Source organism: Rattus norvegicus, chromosome 17 (genome assembly GCF_036323735.1).
Source record: "Rattus norvegicus strain BN/NHsdMcwi chromosome 17, GRCr8, whole genome shotgun sequence".
Classification (NCBI taxonomy): Eukaryota; Metazoa; Chordata; class Mammalia; order Rodentia; family Muridae; genus Rattus; species Rattus norvegicus.
The window spans coordinates 9966112-9984557 of NC_086035.1; the positions used below are offsets into that span (position 1 = coordinate 9966112).

Sequence of the window (18446 nt, forward strand, 5' to 3'; positions counted from 1 at the left end):
TGCATCAGGCACATGAGGTCGAAGGAGTGACACAAATAACTCCTAACGGTCTCAGAAAGTCAGCTGGTACCATAGTTTAAAGGTAAAACAGGACACTGTGACTATGTAAAAGCAATTTTGCAGCTACAAAATTCTTTCCAATAAAAAATTAGCTACAAAAAGGAGTTGGATCCAGCAAGTGGACAAGCAAGCAGGAAGGACCAGGGCACCCACAGGTACCCTGAAGAGCACAGGGTTCATAAGATCTTCTGAGACAAAGCAAGTGTCCATGAGTCTTGTCACTTAGGAATGGTATGCTCCTAACTGCCTGTAATTCCCAGGATGGCTAATGTACTCTACCCTCAAGGTCACCCAAAGAACAGCTGTCCCCCTCATCCCTGCTATCTGCAGCCCTGAGCAGGGTGTCTAGCTGTGTATAGCAGGTATGCGATGTGTGCTGAGTAGAAAGCAGCAGCCAGCATGAAGATCAACTGTGAGAAAAAGCAGATGTGGGTAAAGCAGAAGCAAGAGTGAGCTGCCTCTCCAGGTAAGAATCAGGAATTCCAGACACTCCATAAGAGCCCCTTTAGCACATGTCTGTGCTATTCTTTACTGTTCTCTGACAAATTCTATATGCCTACAACCCAGTTTTCCTCCCGAAAGGAGACAATGAAAGGTCTCTATGGCTTAGTTTGAATCAAACGAGCTACCCTGGGCCTATGGTCTAAATCCTATTTAGGTCTGTCAGGAATCACAACAAGGTCAGCTTCTGCCTTGAAGGTGTGTACAGTCTGATAACACAGCAAGACGTGAGCACAAGTCAGGTAAGGAGGAAAGTCAAGTTGCTATGAATGTAAAAACAGAGGGTGGAAAACAAAAAGGAAGATCAGTGCTTTTGAAAGCAAGGCAGGGCGAGAGAGGGAAGGAATGGAGTGGTTAGGAGAGGGCAGTATGAGTGGTGGGAGGACAGCAACAGCAAGGCGCCGAGGTAGGGAAGTGTTTGGGGAAGGGTGCAGTGGGAACCTAGGGAATGAGGAAACAAGCTATGCAGAAAGGACATCACAAGAATGGGGCTAGATCAGGAGGCTAGAGAAAAGGCTTGCGCCTGCCTCTGTTTAAATTTCTCTAACCAACTAAGAGCTACTGAAGGCTTTTGTGAGTGTAAGAGCACCATGATCACAGCTAAGCTACATTTTCCTTTGAGGACAGTCATATTGGTGCTAAGCTATGCTTTCCTTCGAGGACGGTCATATTGGTAAGTTGGCATCTGTTTGGTTTGTGGCACTGACCTGGCTGTACGTTCCCTGGTAGAAGACAGGGTGTGCCCTCCCATATTTCTCTTCAAAAGAGTGCATAAATGAAACAATGTCCCCAACAGGGTCAGTGACCCGGCTGCGAGGGTCAGGCCGTATAAAACGAAGAGCAAACCTGGGGAGGAAGGAATAAATATCACATGAATTGGCTTACTGTAGCGCATATGGGGTGGGCCAGTTTGCACAGATTTTTCTAACAGAGCCAGAGGACGGTAGCAGAGGAGTGAGTGGTCAGTGAGTGGCTACTAAATAAACCTCAAGGGAGAGCCACAGAGCTGCCAAGAGTCCACTCTCTGTTCAAGAAGATTTCACACAACTAGGACAACATTCCAGTGCTGGCTTGACCATCCCAAGTGCTCTCTATAGAAAAACAGGACTAGAAGGCTTGGGTAAGGAAGATCAAAATCCCAGACACTGTCTAACATGGCAGCCACTAACTATTTATGGCTGTTTTAAATGCATTAAATTAAATACAATTCCAATTCAGTGCCTCAGTCACACCTACCATGTCTCAAGTGCTCAACAGACAAATGTGGTCAGTGATTCGCACACCAAATAATGCAGACAAAGAATGTGTCTTAATTAAAATAAATAAATAAATAAATAAATAAATAAATAAATAAATGAATGAATAAATAAGAAAAAGAAAGAAAGAAAAGATGCAGTGGACAATCGCTGCTCTAGAACAGGCCCCTCTCTGGGTCTCCCACTCCCAGTTCCCTCCGTATGTTCTTCTGGTTCTGATTTCTCAGCTAATGCTCTCAAGTTAACAACAGGGACTTCACACCTGAACTCAGTTACAACATAGTGGCTCTTCAAGTGGGCATGTAAATTCGCATGATGTGTTTACACTGATGGCATCCATGGAAGGAGTCATAAAACTGACCCAGACGGGGAACTGGTGGCTACTTTAGATCTAGACATGCAGTGCCCCATGGGTCCGCACATGTACCCTAAGGGCCTCTGCCACCCTGCGCCACACCCTTTCTTATGCTTTAGGTCTCCAGACACGTTTACAGGGCAAGGAGGCTGTGCTACAGTTCACATTCAGTTGCCTGGACGACACCATCGCACTAAAATTAGTAAAACATGCCATGCACATTTTCCCAAGGAAAGCAAACAATATTTACTTAAATTTTTAGTATAGAAAACGTGAGTAAACTTGGATAACTTTCTTTACCAATTCTTAGGCCTACTCTTTTTCCCCCTTCCCTTTGTTAGTTTTTTGAGATACGGTTTCTCTTTGTAACAGCCCTGGCTTTCCTGGAATTCTCTCCACAGATCAGGCTGACCTCAAACTCAGAGGTCCACCTTGCTCTGCCTCCCTAGTGCTGGAATTAAAGGCGTGTGCCTGCTAGTTTGAGGCCAGCCTGGTTTACAGAGTGAACTACATACAGTTACAGCAAGAGCTACACAAGAGAAATCATGTCTCAAGAAACTGAACTAAACAGACAAATTTCCCATGAGTATTTTTCCTGAGTCATCAAACCAAATTCATCAATATGAACAATCCAGGAACACTGAAGACATGAACTCTTAGCTCCGTATATAGGGAAGTACTTATAAATGCTTCAGAAGGCTGGTGCTCCCACTGATTTCTTTGAGAAGATTATGTAATGGCTCTCTAAGTATCCAAATTCTAGGAAGGGGCAAAGGCTTCAAGTCCACTGTTTCTCACTGCAATGTATCTCAACAGCCAACGCAGTCTAAGCCACACGTGTCAACTCAGTCTTCACTGTGATTTTCAAAAATGTTACGATTCCACATAAAACAGAAATGGCCTTGCAATGGCCAGGTGGTGGCATTGCTCGCCTCTAATCCGGGCCCTGGAGATGCAAGGCAGGTGGTCTCTGAGTCTGAGGCCAGCCTGATCTACAGAATAAGTTCTAGGACAGTCAGAGCTACACGGAGAAAAGGAAAATAAAACAACAAAACCCCTATCAACAAATAAACAAACCAAACTTGAAAACAAATTTTGCTACAGCAAGGACACCACTGAGCAGACCAACCCCTGAGCTGGTCCTCACTCCAGCATCTGGATCTGCCAGGGCCACTTTGTGTACATTGTACCTCATGTTCGTCCTTCACCCTCCCTACCCTGTCAGACTCTTGCCTCATTCTCAAGTGGTTACAGACTGATGCTACCACACCCAGCCTCCAATAGATATTTTGGCTTTTAGCAAGGCTTGGGTGGGTATGGCTCTGTGCTAAGCCTGACCTGCCAGCAAGTCAGGTTATACGCAACAGTCCTCGCTCTGTACGCTGGAGCTTGCACGGTGAGTTATCTGAACGGTGCACAAGGAAAGGCAGATGGAGAAGGTATGAACAAGTGGTGTACATACAAAAGGGTTCCAGTGTCAGTAACCTAAGCATCGCCAGGGCAGAGGGCAACGTACAAAACACTGCCTATAAAGATGCCAACAATCTACGGCTAAGTGGGGAATCTTGGAGCAAGACAGTCTAGTGGGACTGTGATCAGCCAGAGGAGAAGTAGTTTGGGGTGAAAGTTCCTGGAATATAAAATCAGGAGACAGATAAGGGGGTTAGAAAGGAAAGGGCATGGGGATTCCCTCGGGAATGTAGCAGTGACAACAATGGTGGGGGGAGGGGAAGACCAATAAATAAACATAGGCAGATCCCCGTGGTTCTTACACACAACAGCCAGGACCAATGTGAAGCCAATTATAACACCTTCCACTAGGCAACAATTTATAACACTTTTACTACAGTAAGAGGAAGTGCAGGAAGAGAATTTAATCTGACAAACAGGCTACCCTACCCTCGGTGTCAGCCCCAGGGCCGACCTGATTGTTAGGAGCATATAAACACGAAGGTACATACCTAAATATATCAAGTATCGTGTAATAGGTAAACCGGAATGGAAGCATTATCAAGTAATAACCCCATCCAAGCAGGCCCTGGAATTCCAAAAACAGAGTTAGAGACCCGTCCTCTGATGTTCAATACTTGCAGGAAATGGCTAGTTCATGTTCCCATACCCCCACCCCACTATGGTGATTCCTCTGTCTCCTAACAACACTCTTCCTGCCAGGGTTCCTTAAATGCGACTGCTTTTGTATCTATCATTTCATCTAAGACTATTGTTTCTCACAGAATTTTTGCTTTAAATCTTCATAACATTCTCCAGCAACTCAGATCCATTGTCAACGGTTTCCCCACATAACATATTCATTCTTTCCATCTTATATTTAGACTCAATACATGGCACATAGAAATAGCAAGAAAAATAACTGGTATTGCTTTAGACACTTACATACAACAGTAAGACCGCCATCACAGGACATCCTCCTCTACCTACGACTCGTAGTTATAACACTATCAATCTATCTCATTGCTCTTTTATACAAACAGAGCTGACTACCAGACTGTGTCAACATGTCCTGTATGATCATCGGAGTCAGCTCAAAGCTAAACAGGGATCAGGCTCTCAAGCACAAAGTGAGGTCCAGTTCAAGCTGAAGAAACATGGGGTCACAGGAAATTACTCCCTGAGGAATGTATTGCTCTAGGAATCTGGTTTATATATTTGATTTGTTTTTGTTTGTTTGGTTTTCCTTCTGTTTTTGAGACAGGGTCTCCCTTTGTAGTTTTGGCTGTTCCAGAACTCACTGTAACACAGGCTGGCCCACTTCAGGCAGACATTGTAGAAGTTCAGACAGTTCTTACTTGGCTATCTACTCTTCTGCTTCAGTCTCTCTTCCCTTTATGTATGGCTTTGATCTCTGTGGTTTCTGTAGTACCCTGAGTCAACTGGGGTCTGAAAATATTAAACGGAAAATGCAAGCCCTAAACAAGTCCTAAGTTTTAAACTACAGACTGAGTAGTGTGAGAGTGCACCATGCTGCTGCTCAGGACGACTCCTCATCCAGCCTTCATCACGGGACAGCAGCCTCTCAGTCTCTTAGGAGCCACCCTGGTTAGCAGTGTCCAGGGTGCTGCTTGTGTTCAAGTAATCCTTGTTGTACTTAAAGAATGGACCCTGCCAGGCATGATGGTTCACACTTGAATGCCTGCAGTGAAGACGCAGAAGTAGGTGATCTCTGTGAGTCTGAGGCAGCCTGAACTACGCAGCATGTCCAAGAGTAGGTAGGGCTACATAGCGGGAGCCTGTCTCAAAACAACCAAACACCCCAAAGTGGCCATGCTAGAACTGACATGATAAAGGGAAACCACAAAGTGATCCTGTTGAGAGAAAGGTCAGACTTAGGGAGTCCTATGACAAGGTTGCTAAGATCTTTAGTAACGACAATCTTTTTTCATAAAATTGTCAAGGAAGTCTGTGCTAGTTTTGCTGCGGCATCTTAACTAGCAAAAAAGTGACAGCAAAAGCTCCGGGAAGACATTAAAAGCAATGAACAATAAGGCTTAGTAGCCCTGGAGTTCAGGGCCTCTACTGAAGACTGTGCCAGGTCACCCTCTACACAAAGCGTGTGAGGAAGCCCACAGTCTCTGGGGCCAGCTGCACTGTGTGGCCTAGGCTGGCCTCAGATCCTCCTGCCTCAGCACTCTTTTCTGTTTGTTTGTCTGCTTGTTCTTAATTTAATTTTGTGTATGTGGGTGTGCTGCCAGCATGATGTCTGAGAACTATGTGTGCATGGTGCTTGCGGAGGTTGAAGAGGGCACCGGATTCCCTGGGGCGGGAGCTACAGATGGCTGTGAGCTGCCATGTGGGTGCTGGGAATCTAAGCCTGGTCCTCTGCAGGAGCAGCCAGTGCTCTTGACTGCTGAGCCATCTCAATAGTCAATCTTTTTTCTCCCTGAGACAGTGTCTCATGACAGAGCAGTGGCAGTCCTTGAACTAGAGACCCTCCCATCTTAGCCTCCCAACAGCTAGGACCAGAGGCATGCACTACTCTGTCAGCTCTCAAGGAATTTTTGAAACATTAAGTACTCCATATACACAAATGAAAAAATGTGATAATGGAGTAATTGTAATTGCTCTAGGATTAAATAAAGTGCTTAACTTTATAAAAAAAAATTCTTTTTTTTTCTTTTTTTTGGAGCTGGGGACCGAACCCAGGGCCTTGCGCTTGCTAGGCAAGTGCTCTACCGCTGAGCTAAATCCCCAACCCCGTATAAAAAAAATTCTTAATGCATGTGTAAGAGGTGTCATCATTCAAAGATAAGAAAAGCTCCATTAAGGGGCTGGGGATTTGGCTCAGTGGTAGAGCGCTTGCCTAGGAAGCGCAAGGCCCTGGGTTTAGTCCCCAGCTCTGGAAAAAAAAAAAAAGAAGAAGAAGAAAAGCTCCATTAAGTTCTTTGGAGTTCACAATCAGCTATGTATCTAATTTCCTTAACTAGATCATGAGAAATCAGGTTGTAAATAGGAAATTTAAGACGACAGTCTGGGCTACACAGTGAGATCCTGCCTCAGAGAGAAACAAAGTGGGGCTGACAAAGTGGATCAACAGCTAGAGGCCAAGCCTGCTGACTTGAATTTGACCCATATGGTAAAGGAGAGAGCTGACTCTTCAAGTTGTCCTATGACCTCCATGCAACACAAAAACTAAAATGAATGAAAGATGACTCTGAAGGAAGGAGGGGGAGACAGTGTGGGAGAGAAAAGGAAGGAGGAGCAGAGGAAGGGAAGGGGAAAGAGAATGAAAGGGAAGGGAGAGGGAAGGAGACGCTGAGGAGCAGTGAGCTCTTAACCTCTACACACCACAGCAGCAGGTACCTAGTCCACCCCAGAAATGTAAGTGCACCGCATCTTTACTTCAGGACCAATTTCAAAACAGTGGCACAGAACTCCCACAGAGTCTAAGCACTTCCTCAAAAGTAGCTAAAATCAAGAAAACTCAGGTCACAAAGAACTTATCAGATTTGACTTAATGGTGGGAGGTTGCCAGCTATGGAGGTAGTTCACGCAGCAACCCTGCTAAGGCTGAGACAGGAGGAATGTCCAAGGTATAAGGCAGCCTGTCCAGTCCAGCCTGGGCTACAGAGTAAGATCATGTCTCCAAACAAAACAAAACAAAACACACACAAAAAGGGGAGGGAGGCTGGAGAGACGGCTCAGCAGTCAAGAGCACTTCCTGCCCTTATAAAGGCCCCGGGTTTGGTTCCCAGCACCCTCACATTTGCTCAGAGCAGCCTATGTCCGGTTCCCAGGGCTGCAGTGCCCTCTTCAGGCTCCCGTGGCTCGTGTACACATGTGGGTCACAAATATGCCCAGAAGCAGCCTTACTCAGCCTTCAGTAGACATTTCAAAAGCAAGCTGCTCAAAATGAGGTACAGAGAACACTTCCTCAGTGAAGAACAGAAAACAGTTCCTACAGCAGTTCATTAAAAAAACTAAGTGGAATGAAGGAGCCCATTAAGCCTTCCAGGCCACAGCTATCAGGGAGACTGTGAAAACTTGTGCTGCTCCATCATACACAGCTAACAAAACTAAATGGGTGAAATCATGAAAGGAGGCTATTCTAGCTACAACACTTGCCCTTGGTTGTGGTCTTGAGACAACGTAGCTGTAGATCCTGTGGTCAGCTGTATTAACCTGTAGGGGTCGAGATGGAGGTGGATTGAAAACACTTGGTACACCCTCTTGCTCATTCAGTCTGTCCTGGACGGCAGCCTGTGAGGGAAAAAAAACCACAACGGCAGAACTTCAGTGATGCTCAAATAAACCCACAAGGAAACTACTTCATGCCTCAAAACAGGATGAGTATCATGTGACAGCGTACATGATGAGTCCACACCCAGAGACCTTTCTCCTGCTGTACTGTGGGGCAATGGGAGTCTCACACTTTAGAGGAGAACAGCGAACTTGTCTTGAAACCACACTTACACAGCAAGCACACTGTTAGTATATGTTATCCAGAATAGCTAAAATTAACATGCTTTACCATAGAAGCCCAGGAAAAGCGGTGCACAGGAGACGGTATGAACAGCAGAGGCAATGCTGTGCAGTGGGCAGTGCTGATTGTTGGTATTGGACAGTCAGCTTTGACAAGGAGGATGGAGTCTAAATACATCTCTGCAGCCCAGAAAGAGCCTAAGTTAAGTTTGTGCAAAATGAAGGAAATTTAGTGCTTAAAATTAATCTGAAAACATTAAAAAAAATACATATTTGTTAAGAAAAAGTGAGAAGGGGGCTGGAGAGATGGTTTAGTGGTTAAGAGCACTGACTGCTCTTCCAGAGGTCCTGAGTTCAATTCCCAGCAACCACATGGTGGCTCACAACCATCTGTAATGGGATCCGATGCCCTCTTCTGCTGTGTCTGAAGACAGCTACAGTGTACTCACATACATAAAATAAATCTCTGGGGGAAAAAAGTGAGAAGGAACTCTTCAAAGTGGGAGAAATTTAAGGTACAGTTAACTTAATTTGAAAATCTGAACATTCAGGGCTGGAATGCAGCTCAGTTGAGTGCTTGAATATACGAGGCAGAAAAATCACTGCTTTAATCCCAGAACTCAGAACGCAGAGGAGGTTTGTGGTTATTGAGCTACGCAGGAAGTTCGAGTCTACCCTTGGCTTGAGAGTGTCTCAAAAACAGAACAAAACAAAATCACCAGGGGAAAAAAAAACAAACACCTTCACTGTCTCTCTAAATTCTAATTTCTGTCCTAGTTTTGTGACAAAATTGGCCATACCCAAAGAGATGCCTGGCTTCCCCTTTTCCATGATCTACTTGTAGTGTTAGGGGAAATGTGACAATGCCAGAAAGACCTGGGACATAGTTTACGGTGGAGACTTTGGTAATAGTATCTGTCAACCATATAGGCAGCCAATCCTATCAACCATGCCTAAATAATGAAGACCAACACAACAAACAAAAACTAACAACAAAACCCCAAACCCCAAGCCACTCTGGACACCAGCTCAGCTGTGTCTTGTGTCAGCAGTCTGTGCATGTGGTCACTCATGTGCCTGACCCTGCAGGGACGCCTTTGATACCCTGTCTCAAGTCTCTTAGCTGGCTTTAACCTACAGTAGTATCCTAGCAAACCTAACGGTCTTCAGTGTGCTGTAGGGAACTAGTAAGCCTGAGGGGGTGATGTACTTTGTCTGAACTTGCACTTGTGTCAGAAGGGAGGGCTGGATGTCTTCTTTTTTTTTTTCTCTATGTTTTTTTCGGAGCTGGGGACTGAACCCAGGGCCTTGCGTTTGCTAGGCAAGCGCTCTACCACTGAGCTAAATCCCCAACCCCGTCTTCTAAACCTAGCCTTTATGGTTTGACTAATTCCAGGCAGTCAAATCAGACTCTGTGGGAAAAGAAAAACTGTTCAGGGCTGACATGTTGGCTCAGCAGGTATCCTAATTAGGTTTTTGTCATCTAGAAACAGGAAACTGACAAAATGCCCACATAAGACTGGCCTGAAGGCAAGTCTGTGGTGTATTTTCTTGATTAGTGATTGACATGGGCGGGCCTTGTGTGTGATGCCCCCCTGGGCAGGTCTATTAGCAGTGCAATAGAAACTCTAACTATGCCTGCTGCCGACCTTGAACAGTTTGATCCTCAGGACCCACGGGGTAGAAGGTGAAACAGTCACATACAGAGAAAGTCTGGAAGGACACAAACTAAAGCAACTGTGCTTATCTCTAGAAAGTGTAAGAACTCTGTGTTTCAACTTATATAGGCATATTTTGTTTCTATAATTGGGAAAAGACAATATATTATGGCTAGGGAATCTTTCTAGCCACGTTTAAGCTATGCAAAGTAATCTCACTAAATAAGGACTAAAACAATGGATACAAACATCTATCTCACAAAATATAAACATCCAGTGTTTGGTGGACACATACCTGTCAACAGTGGTTACCCTAGGAAAGAAAGAAACAGGAGGGAGGGAGGACAAGCAAGCAGTCAGAGACAACCGGTTCTCCTTAGCCACATCAGCTGAGCACTTCAGGGTTAGGTGCTGATAAGTAGGCATATCCTCATTCTCCTTATCTTCCTTCATCTGCTCGCCCATCTGTCTGTCCATCTGTCCATCTGTCCATCTATCCGTCCACCCCCCTTCTTTCAGACAGGGCTTTGCTATCAACCCCTAATCTTCCTGCCTTAGCCTCCCAAGTGCTAGAATTACAGGTATGTGTCACCATACCTAGTTTATCCCTTCCCCAAGTATATTTGTTTTGTTTGAAAAAATTTAATTTAAAATTTACTTATAGATTTATGATGTCAACAGAAATTATTAAAGAGTGAACAGAAATGAAGTAAAATGAAAAGATATTTAATATTAAAAGAATAAATAAACTGAACTATATGTCAAAGGAAAAAAATAAGTTTTAAGTGTGTGTGTGTGTGTGTGTGTGTGTGTGTGTGTGTGTCTGTCTGTCTGTCTGTATCTGAGCTAGCTCTAGGACAGCCACCGCTATACACACACAAAAACAAAAAAAAAAAAACTTGTCTTGAAAAAACAACAACAAAAACAACCAATCTAAATATATGCTGGGAGCAATTAGCAAAACTGAAATGAAACTCCTGTTTTCACCAGGCTTCTGCTCTAGGACACTCTAGGACACTAGCCCAGGGCAGCCGGCAGGGGGCGATACTGAGCACCAGAGGCAGGGCAGCAAGAGCTCGATGCTAAAGATATACAAGGGTGGAGAGGAACTTCAACGCAATTCTCTACTTCATCGTCCTATACGTCTAACCGTGTACTTCAAACACAAAGAAGCCAGAATTCTGAGATCAGTCCCCCTCCCCCGTGTGTGTAGGGGCGTTCCCCCGTGTGTGTGGGGGCGTCCTGCAGCAGGACTTTAGGTGTGAGAGGAGTGGAAGCCCGTACCTCCATGTTCCAGTTATGCTGTTCCAAGGCAAGGCGACACTGCTCCATGGAGTCTATGCCAGTCAGATCCTGAAAGGAAGGTGAGGTATAATGTTACTACAGGCTGCTGGAGCTCAGCTGCTAAGGTGCTCGTCTAGTTTAGCGTGCATAAAACCTTGGGTTCCATCTCCTGCACCACACAGACCAGGTATGGCAGCATATGCATATATCAGCAACTGGGAGGTGTAAGGAGAAGGTCATCATCAGCTGCATGAAACACTGGGGAAATAACCCAGTTAGTAAGGTGCCGGCCTTGACAAGACCTAGAACCTATGCAAACATGGAGCGCTATAAAGTTACCGTCTACAGTGAGCATAAATGGCTTTCTCACTTCCTTCCTCACAGTTTCCCCGCAGGTGTCCAACACCCAGCAAATCGAACAATTCACATACACATCACATGCCACAAGTTCCTCACAAAGTCCTCGGCCCTTAACACAGTACAAAGTCACATGTCTCCCCATTCATGGATCTTCCATTCAACAAATGTTTACTTCTGCACATTATATGGAAATGCATTAAGGTCACCTCTGGTCTCATTGGCAAACACAGGGACAGAGGTAATAAAACAATTTCATTGGCCTAGGAGGTTATTTCTGTTATCCCAGCACTTTGACAGAGGAAGGTTTCAAATCCAAGGACAGCCTGGGCTATAATGATGAGAGCCCATCACTCACACGAGTATGCACATGCACACGCTTGCGTGCATGCACACAAATAAAATACATCTTAAGGGGTTGGGGATTTAGCTCAGTGGTAGAGCGCTTGCCTACCAAGCGCAAGGCCCTGGGTTCGGTCCCCAGCTCCGAAAAATAGAAAAGGAAAAAAAAATACATCTTAAAATATACATATTTTTCCCTCTTGGGCTGAAGCAATAGCTCAACGGTTAGGAGTGTGTACTGCTCTTGCAAAGGACATGAGTTCAATTCCCAGCACCCACATAAGGTGGCAATCACCTGCAACCCCAGCTTCCAGTAGATTCAGTATCTCTGTCCTCGATGAACACCTATACTCATGTGCATACACACATAATTAAAAACAAAAAATAATCTTTAGAACTGGAGAGATGGCTCAGCAGTCAAGAAAGAGCACTGACTGCTCTACCCAAGGTTCTGAGTTCAATTTCCAGCAACCACATGGTGGTTCACAGCCATCGGCAATGGGATCCAATGCCCTCTGCTGGTGTGTCTGAAGACAGCTACAGTGTACTTATATACACAAAACAAATCTTTAAAAAAAAACTCTTTAAAAAGTATATATACAGGCCAGAAATAGTAGTGCACATCTTTAATCCCAACAATCTGGAGGCAGAGGCAGGTAGATCTCTGTGAGTTCAGAGCCAGCATGGTCTACATAGTAAAAGCTTCTTCAGAAAAGGCAATGAGATGATGATAAGTATGATAGATACATTTATGTGAACACACAAATGAAATCTGTCTTTTATTTTTGGTGTTTTTTGAGACAGGGTTTTCTCTGTGCTGCCCTTTTGATTTTTGTAGGACTTTTCTGGTACATTGTTTCCTGGCTTAGGAAACAACTGTCTTATTCTTCAAACATTCAAAATTTTCTGTCTGTGAGAGCCTCTCCTAAATATACTTTTGCATCTCTTAGTATATCAAGTACTTGAGATAACCCTAACAGTTTACACAGAATTTGAGGCCATTTCCAAGTCTTAAGTATTGAAGCAATGCTACGGCACAGGGAGTGGTGGCAGACGCCGTGTCCCAGCACTCAGGAGGCAAAGGCAGGCGGTTTCAGCTACACTGAGACCCTGTCACAAATGAAGCCCATTCACAGGGGCTGCCTAAGACAGTCAGAAAACAGACATTTATATTGTAAATGTACAGTTTACATTATAGCAAATGTACATGTAGCAAATTCATAGTTATGAAGAATGGAAAAATGTTAAGGTTGGTGTCACCATGAGGAGCTGTACTAAAAGGTCGCACATTAGGAAGGTTGAGAACCACAACCTTGATGAACTTCTCGCCCCCGCTTAGGAATACGCAGTTTTGAACTGTGATAGCTACTACCAAAGGCAGCACAGAGTCTTCAGGAAAATGATTCCTGCTGCTTCCAGTGCAAGTGAAAAGCTACCTTGTTCCCACTTAGTGCCAACAAGTACTTTCCAATGCCTGGGTGGAAGAGTTCTAGAACGGATCCCATTGGCTTTGATGCCACCTGCATTATCTCAGCAGAAAAAGTTTACCATCATGCAACTTAAGAAAGACATTCTGGGGCTGGAGGGATGGCTCAGCGGTTAGGAGCACTGGCTGCTCTTCCAGAGGTTCTGAGTTCAAATCCCAGCAACCACATGGTGGCTCACAACCATCTGTAATGGGATCCGATGCCCTCTTCTGGCCTGCAGTCACGTATGCAGGCAGAATGCTGTACATAAAGTAAATAAATAAATAAATAAAAAAGGACAGACAGACATTCTGGCTCCCAGTTAGAGGGCACAGTCTGCTGTGGTGGACATCACAGGGTAGGAGCATCAAGAAGCCATCATACTGCATTCTTAACTCCTGAATCATTTCTCCAACTCCAGCCTATGTTTTCTGTTTTCTGAAGCAATTTCTTTAGTGTTGGGTTGAGTGCAGGGCCTCACACAGGCTCAGTACATCCCTAGCATCCCTGCCAGTGTAACTAACGCCTTAGCATATATTAGGAAATGAATGACTCAGCCTGTGTGGCACACACTATAACCCCAGTAGTGTAGAGGCAAGTAGATCTCTGAGTTCAAGGCCAGCCTGGTCTACAGTGAATTCCAGAACAGCCAGGGCTGTACAGAGAGACCCTATCTCAAAAGACTAAAAACCTAAACTAAACACTAATTAAAAAACTAAACAACTAAACTAGAAAATTAAGGATTCTTCTTTCTCATATTCTCATTCTCTCTACTCATATATAAGTAGGTGTGCATGTGTGCACATAGGTGCACTGGTAGAACTATGGAGCAGGTCACAGGACAACCTAAAGATCAACAGTGTACGATATAAATAAAATAAACCTTAAAAATATATAATACCGGGGGTTGGGGATTTGCCTAGCAAGCGTAAGGCCCTGGGTTCGGTCCCCAGCTCCGAAAAAATAGAAAAGAAGAAAAAAAAAAAAAAACAACAAAAAAAAAAAAAACCCAAAACACTGACTTGAGTATAAACGAATTGGTGAATGATAAAAGCAAAATGTGTGATTTCCTAGCTGCTTTGCTCTTTAGAGTAACCTGGCTCATATGCAGACCTGCTGACATCTGATGTGACTGAGACAACACTGTAGAAACAGGAATAAAGGTCAGCTTCATAACTATGGCTCCTTCTCCCACCAACCTATCTTGCCCTAAATCAAATGTCAGCACATGCTGCCACGCCCACCCCCTCAGGCAGGCCCTTCTGAGCATGTCGCACTTCCTTACTCTCTCTGACATTATCCCTTTCCATGGATTGGCCTCCCAATGATTTAGGAGCTGCATTCAAATATAGTAATTTACACAAAAGTATAACTGATGATAGCATTAGAGAGAGAAGGGTGATATTTATTGTTGGGGCCCAAAATCTGACTGAATTTCAGTCAGTCTCAAGTACTACGTAGAAGGACATTGGGAGTGTGTGGGAACTGCTTTCCTTCCTATTCAACTCTGTCCTAATTTCGTCTAGTCAGTGAAGGGGTGCCAATCACCTGGGAAACAAATATTGATTATGATTCCTGATCTAGCTCTTAGGAGAGTATAATTCAAAGAGGAAATCACAGCAGGCTGGGAGTGTAACAATTTAACCAGATGTTTTAACAAATTATTTGGATATGGATGGGAAAGCAGGGTATACGCAGCTGACTTTCCACATCTCAAGTGTTTTTATGCTAACACGCTTGCTCAGTGGCCAGCTAAGTGCTTTGTGCTCCACTGGCTTGCTGAGCCTTATATTTTATGTTATTCCCAGAGTAAACCTTGGTAAAAAGCAGTCAACCTTTGCTCTCTCCGTCCCACCAAACACACACAGCTATGCTTACACAGGAGAAAATGGAATTTAAAATTCATTCAGAAAGTGATGACCTGTAACTAAAGCTCTTATAGAAAACCTTTGTTGTTTACATTTAAATTCTGATCTCCCAAAGTAAATAGCAGTAATTCCCACTTCCTAAGCACCTACAGTAGGTAACCATTTTCAACAATGAGAAACCAAGTAGCCAAAGGTTATCTGCTGGGCCAATCGCACTTGATAACAGGGAGGCGGGGTTAAGAGTAAATCGAGAACCACCTCCAAAGTCCAGGCTCTCTCATGAGGCAAGGCCTCCTATTGTTTGATAAACTCATGTTCGAAAACAAGCTCCCAATTCTTAATTCAGAAAATTTAAATGTTTACTGAAAATATGGTAGGGCTGGAGAGATGGCTCAGCAGTTAAGAGTACTGGCTGCTCTTCCAGAGGTCCTGAGTTCAATTCCCAGCAACCACATGGTGGCTCACAACCATCTGTAATGGGATCCGATGCCCTCTTCTGGTGTGTTTGAAGAGAGAGACAGTGTACTCACATACATAAATTTTTAAAAATCTTAAAAAAAGAAGAAAATATGGTAATTTGGCTGGGTAGTATTGACATAAACCTTTAATTCCTACACAGGCAGAAGCCTGTGGGTCTCTGAGTTCAAGACCAGCCATTGCTATACAGTAAGCTTGTGCCTCAAAACAGACAACAAAATCACTGTTAAAACCACAAACCCTTGATGAAGTTTTATTTAGAATCAGATTGGAAATCATTTTTACCCCTTTTCATGTTAAACTAAATGCCTTATACCAACCAAGAGAGAGCCGTATGTATTCACACTGTGGCTTCTTACATATTCAGTATTTCACCAACCCAAGTGTCTCATAGGCAAATGTTTAACCTGCTTCAAAACACTACGTGAACACCAGGAACATCGCTCAGAGTATTTGCATGGCATGTACGAGATTTCCCCACAAATGAACCCAGACCTGTGTCTTACCAACCAATTACAAATAGGTGGGATAAGGGAATGACTTGTTAGGGGTTAGGGGAAGACCGGAGTCCTCAATACCTCCAATCACTTTTCCACTCCCATTCACTAAGTCAGTAATTGTGAGCCATCTTCCTCAGGTTCAGCTTTCTCACATCTCAGTGGCTTTGACAATGACGAAGGCATGATATGAAGATATTTGTGAAATGCTGTGAATGAGCCTGAGCGTGCAAAATCAAGTCCACAGTTAAATTTCTGGGAGAAAGGTCAAATAAGATCACCTTTCACCCAGTCCTACTCCAGTTCCTGCCACCTGAGGCACTTCCCTGCAATGGACAGCAGAAGCACTGTGACCCTGGCCAACCTCTAGAGGCGAGTCTTCTGCTAAGAATCAATCCAAGAAAGAAGCCACCTCGCCTCCCCATCTTTCAGCCTCTCCCCTTTGGGAAGATTTGCTTCTATATGTTTCAAAATAAGGTTCTAAATATTTAAATGGAAAAAAAACAAACAAACCATGAATTGGAAAAAAACTTTTAAAGTCTTTATTTTTAAAGATTTATTTATTTATTATATATAAGTACACTGTAGCTGTCTTCAGATAACACCAGAAGAGGGCATCAGATCTCTTTACCAATGGTTGTGAGCCACCATGTGTCTGGTGGGAACTGAACTCAGGACCTCTGGAAGAGCAGTCGGGGTTCTTAACCACTGAGCCATCTCTCCAGCCCAAAGTCTTTATTTTTTAAAAGTACAGGTTTGGGTTGGAGAGATGGTTCAGGGGTTGAGAGCACTGGCTGCTCTTCCCAGGGTTCTGAGTTCAATTCCCAGCAACCATATGATGGCTCACAATCATCTGTAATGGGATCTGATGCCTTCTTCTGGTGTGTCTGGGGACAGTGACAGTGTACTCATATACATAAAATAAATGAGTGAATCTTTGAAAACAAATACAGGTGTTTTGCAAGCATCTCTCTCTGTGCACCATGTCTATGTAATGCCCACCAGGGCAGGAAGAGGGTTTCAGATCCCCAGGGACTAGGGTTGTGAACTTATGGGTGCTGGAATTAAACCCAGAGTCTCTGGAAGGCATGAGTGCTCCTAACCACTGAGCTGTCTCTCCAGTTCCAAAATAACATTTTGGCACAAACATGCTCAATCCTCAAGGAGGATTTAAATCTATCAGGGAAATCTTTGTGTTCGTTACTGCCTTCTTGTTGCTGTGACCAAATATCAGACAAAAAACAAGGGAGGGGTGGGTTTATACATGGCTCATGGTTCTAGGAGACACAATCCAACATGACAACAAAGTCACCCTGCACCTGCAGTCAAGAGAAGCAGAGCTCTGATGCTCGGCTGATCTTTTCTCCTTTTACTCAGTCTGGGGCCCATCCTACAAGCCTTTCCTTCTTAGCTGAAACTCTGGAAAGGGCCTCATGGACACATTTTAAAGGTCTGTTTCCTAGGTGACTTCAGATCTAGTCAAAGTGCTAACAAAGAACAACATTCACAAGTCCATTCTTTATCACCTTGATTGTTGTTGTAAAAATATAAAAATAGAAAAGTATAGTCTTTTACCCTGCTAGGTCTGCACCTCAGTGTCCAAGGTATCTGCTAGGTATCTTGGCAGAAACACATCCTAGTTGCACACTTTCTTACACTCAAACCCTCACATAAAAGAACACACAACACAACAATCTTTGACCCAATTGGTAAGATATAATTGCCCACTTGAACATACAAAGCCTGGTACCATCCATCCCTTGAGAACATTAATAACAACCTGTAAATACACAGAGCAGAAACTTAACATCACCTGCCATCTTGTCCTGCCACGGATTCTCCCCTCTCTCCCTCCTGTCTCTTCCTCTCTCCCTTAGTCTCCTCCTCTTCCTTCAAATTTCTCTCCCAACCATCCTTCCTTCTCCTCCAATGACAGGCCTCCTTCTATCCTGTACCTGCCTAACCTGTGACATCATCCTACATTTGATAACTAAACACGTTATGTAAGTAATAACATTCCACCTCAATCCCCAAAGTTTCATGTTCACCTCTAATCAAAAGGCAGATAGGGAGCTAGAGAGAGGGCTGGGCAGTCAAACCCTAACTGCTCCTGTGGAGGACCAGCACCCACACGGCAGCCCTCAATCACATGCAACTCTAGTTTGAGGCTCCAATACCTTCTTCTGTTTTCCAAGGACATAGTACACAGATGGCACACAGACATACAATGCAGGCAAAATACCCATACACATAAAGCAATTTTAAAATTACAAAATGAACTTAATTCATGTGTAAAACTCCTCTAAAACAGCCAGGAACAGTGGTGCATGCCTTTAATCTGGGACTCTGAAGGTAGAGACAAGTGGATCTCTGTGAGTTCAAAGCCAT

General features: G+C 44.0%; 1 protein-coding gene across 4 annotated transcripts in view; it reads right to left on the bottom strand.

The window, feature by feature from the left end:
- Positions 1–18446, bottom strand: part of Faf2 (Fas associated factor family member 2) — a 42268-nt gene that overhangs the window by 13783 nt on the left and 10039 nt on the right. The window contains exons 2-6 of one of the 4 annotated variants that reach the window (NM_001017445.2): positions 11052–11120; positions 10063–10080; positions 7753–7887; positions 4134–4210; positions 1269–1407 (exon numbers count right to left, since the gene is read on the bottom strand). In NM_001017445.2, the coding sequence (NP_001017445.1) occupies positions 1269–1407; positions 4134–4180 (186 nt within the window). In that variant the 5' untranslated portion in view covers positions 4181–4210; positions 7753–7887; positions 10063–10080; positions 11052–11120. Of the gene's footprint in view, positions 1–1268; positions 1408–4133; positions 4211–7752; positions 7888–10062; positions 10081–11051; positions 11127–18446 lie in introns of those variants that run through there. The other 3 variants (NM_001399396.1, XM_063276148.1, XM_008771488.4) reach the window with 3 other exon arrangements.